The 7,124-nt window shown below is 53.7% G+C and overlaps 1 protein-coding gene across 1 annotated transcript; it reads left to right on the top strand.

Annotated features, from left to right (window-relative positions):
- Window positions 1–551: 551 nt before the first annotated feature.
- On the top strand, window positions 552–6,995 carry LOC129069457 (myotubularin-related protein 9-like). Its single transcript, XM_054572201.1, is given in 13 exon segments — window positions 552–566; window positions 888–1,150; window positions 1,325–1,432; window positions 1,668–1,794; window positions 1,910–2,083; window positions 2,588–2,822; window positions 4,611–4,720; window positions 4,722–4,777; window positions 4,957–5,024; window positions 5,027–5,079; window positions 5,160–5,372; window positions 6,654–6,806; window positions 6,867–6,995. Coding segments are annotated over 13 exon segments (1,704 nt in total).
- The last annotated feature ends 129 nt before the right edge of the window (window positions 6,996–7,124 follow it).

The raw sequence follows: 7,124 nt of genomic DNA, 5'->3' as shown, positions 1-7,124 counted from the left end.
AATTGGATGGATGGATTGATGAATCCTCTAGCAAACTGGTTCACTCTCATGTAAATTACCAGTTTAAGTGTGACTCTTGCCAGGCTGAAAACTCTATGATCAGAATTCAGTCCTTCTTTGGTTCCAACACTAAATGTAGAGTCCAGCTCAGTGTATGGGCAATTCATATTTGGTCAAAGGATGGAGTGATAGGGGATGGGGCCCCAGACTCTGGACTATACCAGGGGTAGCCACCAGAGAGGGAGCCCTCCTGCAGGGACTTCCAGCTGTGGTGGGGGAGGGGTGTCAGCTGCACAGCTGCTTGTATTTAAGGTGGACCAAGGGATTTCCCCCACCCAATCTCAAATGTAAAGGAGGAAGTAGACAGTTCCCAATTTTTTACACCCACACTTTCCACCTCTTCCACCAGGGTCCAGGGGAAGAGATGGTATTTTTTGTTTTTTGAGTCAACAGGGTGCCAGCACTCCAGTCTAAAAAATCAAAAATACCCTTTCTGTCAATCTGTGGCAGTTTACGGATTTGAATGAGAAGAGACAGTTCACAGAGCTAGCATGGTTTTGTCTCCGGTATTCAGAGGTATATTCTGCTGTTTTGTGAGACATTCTGGGGGTGGGGAGGTAAGAAGCAAAAAACAAACAAACAAACAAACAAACAAACAACAAACACATTTAATGCCTCCTGTGAATCAGGTACAAGGTTAAGGGCTTAAGCAAGATTATTCTCCCCGTTTCACAGATGGTGAAATTAAGGTTTCCTTAACAAGTTCTGCCTGAGGTTCTCGCTAAAAGGTGCTGGCAGTAAGAGGGGGAAATTCCTTTGCAACTGTGTGATCCCTTCGTCCAATGGGCCTCTTTAACAGCTGCCCTGACAGTTCCTGTCCCTTTCAGAGCCCGCGCGCCCTACCCCGCCGGACGGTCCCTGAGTCTGCCCTTTTGCTGGGCCGCAGGCCCACCGCTGGCGGAACAGAGTTCTCGGAGCTGATCCGCACTAAACGGGCCCAAGCTGAGCTCTTGCGGGGCCCAGAGGCGCCCCCACTGCGCGACACGCTTTGCGTCACCGGCCACCACCCGCTGCTCTCTCCAGAGCCCCAGGCGACTCCAGACCTGTGGTGGCTGCTGCTGTTGCGTAGCGTCGACTATTTCGAGAAACGGTGAGCTTGGAAGGGACGACCCAGGAGTTGCGGACCTCGCGCCTCCGCGGGGAGAGTGGAAGGGGCAAAGACAGTTGGAGCTGTTCCGTTAGATACACTTTTATAAAACTGTTTTCTCCTCTTCTGAGGGGTGGGGGTGGGGGGTATACTAAGCCTATTCTCGTCCATCCCTAGGGTCGCGGGTGACTCTGGTGCCATCACACTACGCTGTAAGGACCTGCACGAGCTACACCTGGACATAGAGGGTGCGAAAGGGACGCTGGACACAGCCCGCCCCATCGAGGTGCGCCGTGCACCCCAGGTCATTAAGCTACCCCTATCCTGTAACAAGGAGAGTAAACAAGGGCTACTGAGCAAGTGTATTCAGCAGCCAGTGTTATCCCCGGGCACAGCCGATGGCTAGGGGATGCAGAGTGCTCTGCAGTGCTTGGAGAGGCGGAAGCTGCGAAATCAAGGGGCTGGAAGGGCATGAGTGAGATGATTCCACCTTTCCCAGGTCCCCTGACTTCCTTTCCCCGGCGCTGTCCTCCCTGGAATCGGTCATCACCTCCGATCCCTTCTTCTACCGTCCCAAGGGCTTGAGATTGGGCGACGCCTGGCACCTCCACCCTCCCGAATGCTACTACAAGAGAGTAGTTCTCGGGGTGGGTGCGGTCATGGGGGCCTGGGGCTGTGGAAGGGCTGGGCTTGGGAGGAGAGCGGGGACGTGGCTCTCACTGGGTACTCTAGACCCGGCCTTCCCTCCTTCCTGCGCCGCAGACCAACGCGTGGCGGCTGAGTCAGGTGAACGAGGACTTCAGCTTGTGCCCTAGTTACCCCGGCGTGGTGATCGTGCCTCGTGCAGTGGACGAGGCCGCCCTGGCACGCAGCGCCCGCTTCCGCCAGGGAGGCCGCTTCCCTGGGCTCAGCTACCACCAAGCTCCCCGCGGAACCGTGAATCCCACCTCTCCCCGGACTCGCCGCTAGGACCAACCGCGTCCCTGCTGGGCCCTTTTCTGCACTGGCCGGGGCAATTCGCTGCCCCGCTGCTGCCTCGGCTGCAGGCTTGCAGCCCTTTCTGGCAGTGCCAGGTGCTGCCTCCAACAGGCCCCGCCCATCCTGCTCATTTCAAGGTTCCCCATTCTGGCCCCGCCCCTCTCCCGGGTTTCGGAGTCTCAATTCCCGGGCCCCGCCCCTGGCCGCTGAAGTCTAATCCCTTCGCTGTCAACCCAGGACCTGCTCACAGTCTACTCCTCGGGTACCTTCCCGATCTGCTACCAGCAACTCAGACCCGGGTCCGAGACTTGAGAGTTCTGTTCGTAAGGCCCTGGTGCCCCAGCCCGCTACTGCCAGCTCTGCCCCGCTCCAGTGTGTAGACCGGGCACGGGGGTTCTTTGAGCGAAGTTCCTGAACCAGGGCTGGTGGGTATAGCTTCCGGAGCTGAGTCCCCGTCTGCAGGCACTGCTACGTCCTAGCCAGCCTCTGATGGGGCCGCAGAAGCGGCGCTGCGCTGAGGATGAGGAACTGCTGTGAGCTGTGCAGGCGGGGGCTCGCCCTGGGACCCCGGGCTTCATCGTGGATACTCGCTCGGCCCAGACCGCCAAACAGGCCTCCTTGACCGGCGGCGGCACGGAATCCAGGGCCGCCTACCCTGGCTGGAAACAGCAGCACCGGCCCCTGGAGAGGTAACGGGGCTTCCCACCCTCCCCCAGGCTCTTCTGCAGGACTCTTCATGGATTGGGGAGGAGGAATGCAGGGGGAAGGGCCTGCTTACAGGACCCTTGAGGGCTGTTAGGCGTTTCCTGGTAGCCACCCGCCAGGTGGGCATCCCCCCTTGCACAACCCCACTCCGACTCTGCTGGAAAGGAAAAGCACCTCTTTACATTAAACTGAAACTTGTCTTCCAGGAACAACCTCACCACAGACACACACACAAGCACACTCATACACACTTCTCCTCTGCATTGGCCCCAGCCCCCTGCCCTGAGGACTGTACCTGCCCAGCTTTATCTATACCTTGGTCTCCAGATGATGGTCGTACCAAGAGGAGGTCCTGAGGGGGGTTTTGTGCTTTGAAGAGGGTGCACTGGTGCACTGCTCCCCTGTCCAGAACACAAAGCCCTGTTTATTCATTCATTCAATCAACATTGAGCACAAAGCCTGAGATGGTGGCTGGTGCAGACATGGCTGAGAGATCAGCAATAAATGGGCAGTGGGCAGTGAGAGTTCAGTATGATAAGCGGCAGCACAGAGGAGCCCCTCTCTCTTAGTATAGGTGGTCTGAAAAAAGATTCTCTGAGAATAGGATGTTTTAGCTGAGACTGGAGCAAGGAGGAGGAGTTACAGAGGGTGGGAGAACGACATTCCATGTGGACAGCACTGCAGGTGTTTAGGCGCTGGGAGCCTGATCATTGGCCCTGTTTGGGGAACTGCAAATAACATTCAGTATAGTGGGAGAGTAGCATGTGAAGTGGAGGTAGACAGAGTGGGGCTAAAGAGGTGACAGGGGCCAGAGCTGAGATCTTGAATGCCATGATTATGAGCTTAGACGTTGTCCTAAAGGCAGTGGGGAGCTACTGAAGGGTTTTAAACTGGGAATGCAAGCCCCAGCTGAATAGCTCAGTTGCTTAGGGCATCATCCTGATACACCAAGGTTGTGGGTTCAATCCCTGATCAGAGCATCCTATGAGACTCAACCAAAGAATGCATGAATAAGTAGAACACCAAACTGATGTTCCTCTCTGTATAGATCTCTCTTCTTTCCTCTCTCCCTCTGAAAATCAATAAATATAAAATAAAATAAAGATGGGATGTAAAATGCAACATAGGGAATGCAGTCAATAATACTGTGATAACTGTATTTCAAGTGTCAGATGGGTCCTAAACTTATGGGGTGATCACTTTGTAAGTTACATAAAAGTCTAATCACTACATTATACACTTGACATTAATATAATATTGTGTCAACTGTAATTAAAAATTTAAAAAAAACCCATTTTCTGGCAGGAGGTTACTGGTGATCTCCAGCAGGGCTGTTTTGGGGAAGTGGGAGCAGACACCAGAATCCCAGGAGTGTCATGTTTCTTTTGTCAGAATGGTGCTCCCCAGGGAGCACTGTTCCCCTCCTATCGCACTGGGGTACTTCAAGGCTACCGTGATACTTCCATCAGATTGGTGGTTTCCCAGGGCATTCTGTGTTTCCTCAGAGTACTGTGAGACCCCTCCTCAGGTAATGCTGTGTACCCCCCAACAGAATAGGTCTCCCCAAAGGGGAATGGGTCTCCTCCATCAGATTAGGGAACCTTCAAGGATACTGAATCATTTCCAATAGATTAGGTGGGCTTCCCAAAGGGTCCTGGGTCCCTCTTGTCAGGTGGGCTCCTCTGAAGGTGCTCCTCTTTGGTCTGGAGCACTTGTTCCCAGGCTGTGCTCACCAGAGCCTGGCCTGTGGGGGGGTGTTAACAGACTCCTACTTATGCAGGGGGGTGGCCCCTGCAGGAAAGCTTTGTGTGCTTGGGAGAGGCCTGTGGGGACCTGGAGCAGAGCATGGACCGCGGGCTTAGTCGACTCGCAGGCTGCTGCTGGCTGGGTGGGACATGTCAAGGAGGCACTGAGCACTGCCTGCCTAGCAGCCCAGGGAATGGTAAGGTAAGACCCTCCACCCTACAAGGCAGAGAACAGGGCAGGATGGGCAGGGCTCTCAATCTTTGGGCACGAAACCATATCTCAGTAAGCAAATACTGCCTAGAACTCTACCATTCTATTCCTTGCCTGGCCTTCCAAGGCAGGGAAGGACTAGCCAATGTTGACAAGCCCTGAGCCCACAGGGAAGGGGCCTGCATTCTGGTACATGGAGATGAAGGCAGGGCGCTGTCTTCCAAACTCATCCTGGACCCGTGAGCAGAACCGTGGCTGGATTCCGGGAACTGGTGGAGCAGGAGGGGATCCAGGTAAGTGGCCACGCTGCCCAGCCCTCCCCCTCCACCCAGAAACCCCGCTTCCTGGTGTCCATTGCTCTAGGCTTCCTCAGGCCGGCCACCCCTTCCAGCTGTGCTGTGCCCACTTGGACTTCTCCCACGCCTGCCCTAAGCACGAGGCACCCACCCTTCTCTTCCGGGACTGTGTGTGGCAGCTGAACCACCAATTCCCGCTGTCGCTGGAGTTTGGGGAGGGGCTGCTGTTGGCACTGTTTGAGCACTTCTGTGCCTCCCCTTGTGGCACCTTCCTCTGCAAAGTGAAAAGGAGAGGTGAGCTAAAGGGGTGTTAAGGCGGGTCAGGGGGCAGGCCCATGACAGGGTGATACCTGCTGCATTAGCACCTTACTTCCTTAGAAGATACCTTTCCCTTTCAGATGAGTTTCTCTCTTAGGAAAACTCCCTGTGTCCTCTCCTTTCCTACCTGCAAATCTCACTCATTCCCCTAACTTAACCCGGAGGTGGATGGGTCCAAGGCCAGTCCATAGCCAAGAGCAGTTGCACCCCTTGCTTAAAAACAAGGACTGAAAGGTAAAGTTGCTCCAAAAAAAAAAAAAAAAATCATTTCTGGGGCTCTTTACCACACTGCAGGGTTGATTCTAGTATAGGAATAGAGGTTGAAAGCTGAATCCAATTGTCTGGCCATTACCCACCTGCTGGATACTCAAAAGCAAACCTGAGTCTCAGTTTGCTCATTAGCAGCAAAGAGATCGTAATCCCAGCCATAATCTATTGGGGGGCGGGGGACAGGGAGAGGGTTAGTGGAGTTAAAGCACAGAAAGTGCTTAGCACAGTGCCTGGCATGTAGTGGGCACAAAAGTGGGTTCTTTTTGTTATTTGGTTGGCCTTTTGCCTATGCTCCCAATGAACCCAAAAAAGCCATCTTTCTCTCTTAAGACTCACACGTGGGGAGGACTCACTCCTCTCCAGGAAGATGATGGTTATCTTTTGTTGCCTAGCCCCCATTCCCTTTGTTCTTACTAACGCCACTCGCCACTCATGGCTCCTCCAGGTTAGAAACTGTTGTCTTGTTTACCTCCCTCCCCCCATCCTTTATGTTTAGCCTTTCTCCTAAAAGCTTCCTAGCTCTGTCCTCTCCTGTCAAATGCCCCTTCTACCAACCCCAATCCAAATTCACATTCCTTCCCATGCAACAGCCACTGTTGCATGGGAAGGAACAGCCTTTGCACTGCTCTCATTAGGTCCATTTATCAGTTTTTTAAAAAAACTCATCAGTCCTGACGTATCAACAGTCACATTGGCCTCTTTTCCACTTTCTCCATTTTGCCCCTGCAGTTCCCTCTCCTAAGTGAACACCTGGTAAACTTCTGATAGAATCAGCTCAAACAGCATGTTCCTCATTAACCTTCCCTGACACTTTCAGGGAAAGCTAAGCAGAACTCCTTAAAAACTAGGCCTTTGTTTTGTTCCACTTTATTCTAGCGCCCAGTGGAGGCTCTGACTGGCAGTAACATTTGCAGGAAAAAGGAGAGGCTGTCACTGCCCCAGGGCTCCCAAGCACATGGCTCTCTGGAAGCTCACTCACTCCTTCCACATGCCTGTGTGAAGAAAGAACTGAAACGCACTCCTTGTGGTCTGAGTTCAACCAGTCAAAAGAGCAGCAAAAACTCAGGAACCTGCTCTGTCCTCAGTCCTTGGCTATCTGGCCCTCTGTGGGCCCCAGAGCCTGCCACTGTGGCAAGGTGACCCTCCCCCAGGGAGTTGTCCTCTCTGCTTTTACCTGTCCTCCTCCTCTTCCTCAGGCCTGTTTTTTGCACTGGACCCGTCCACCTGAGCGTTCAAAGGTAGTACGGGAGGTGTCGCAAATAGTGACAGAAAAGAAGACAGAAGACTCTTAGCCAACGGTTTCAGCTTCTGAGCCCCAGTCCTAAGTGCTGGTATCTCACAGAGTGGCCGAGGTGTTCCTGAGACCTCTCCAGGCCCCCCAGCACCTTTGGACCTTGGATGAGGTGCCTGCAACCAGCCCTAGTCCACAATACTGAAGTTCCAGGTTTGAAGGG

The sequence above is a fragment of the Pteronotus mesoamericanus genome, unplaced genomic scaffold, assembly GCF_021234165.1.
Source record: "Pteronotus mesoamericanus isolate MK-2021 breed Mesoamerican mustached bat unplaced genomic scaffold, CSHL_Meso_final contig_221, whole genome shotgun sequence".
Classification (NCBI taxonomy): Eukaryota; Metazoa; Chordata; class Mammalia; order Chiroptera; family Mormoopidae; genus Pteronotus; species Pteronotus mesoamericanus.
The sequence above is the reverse complement of the archived record's forward strand: the minus strand, read 5'-3'. Positions and strand labels throughout refer to the sequence as shown.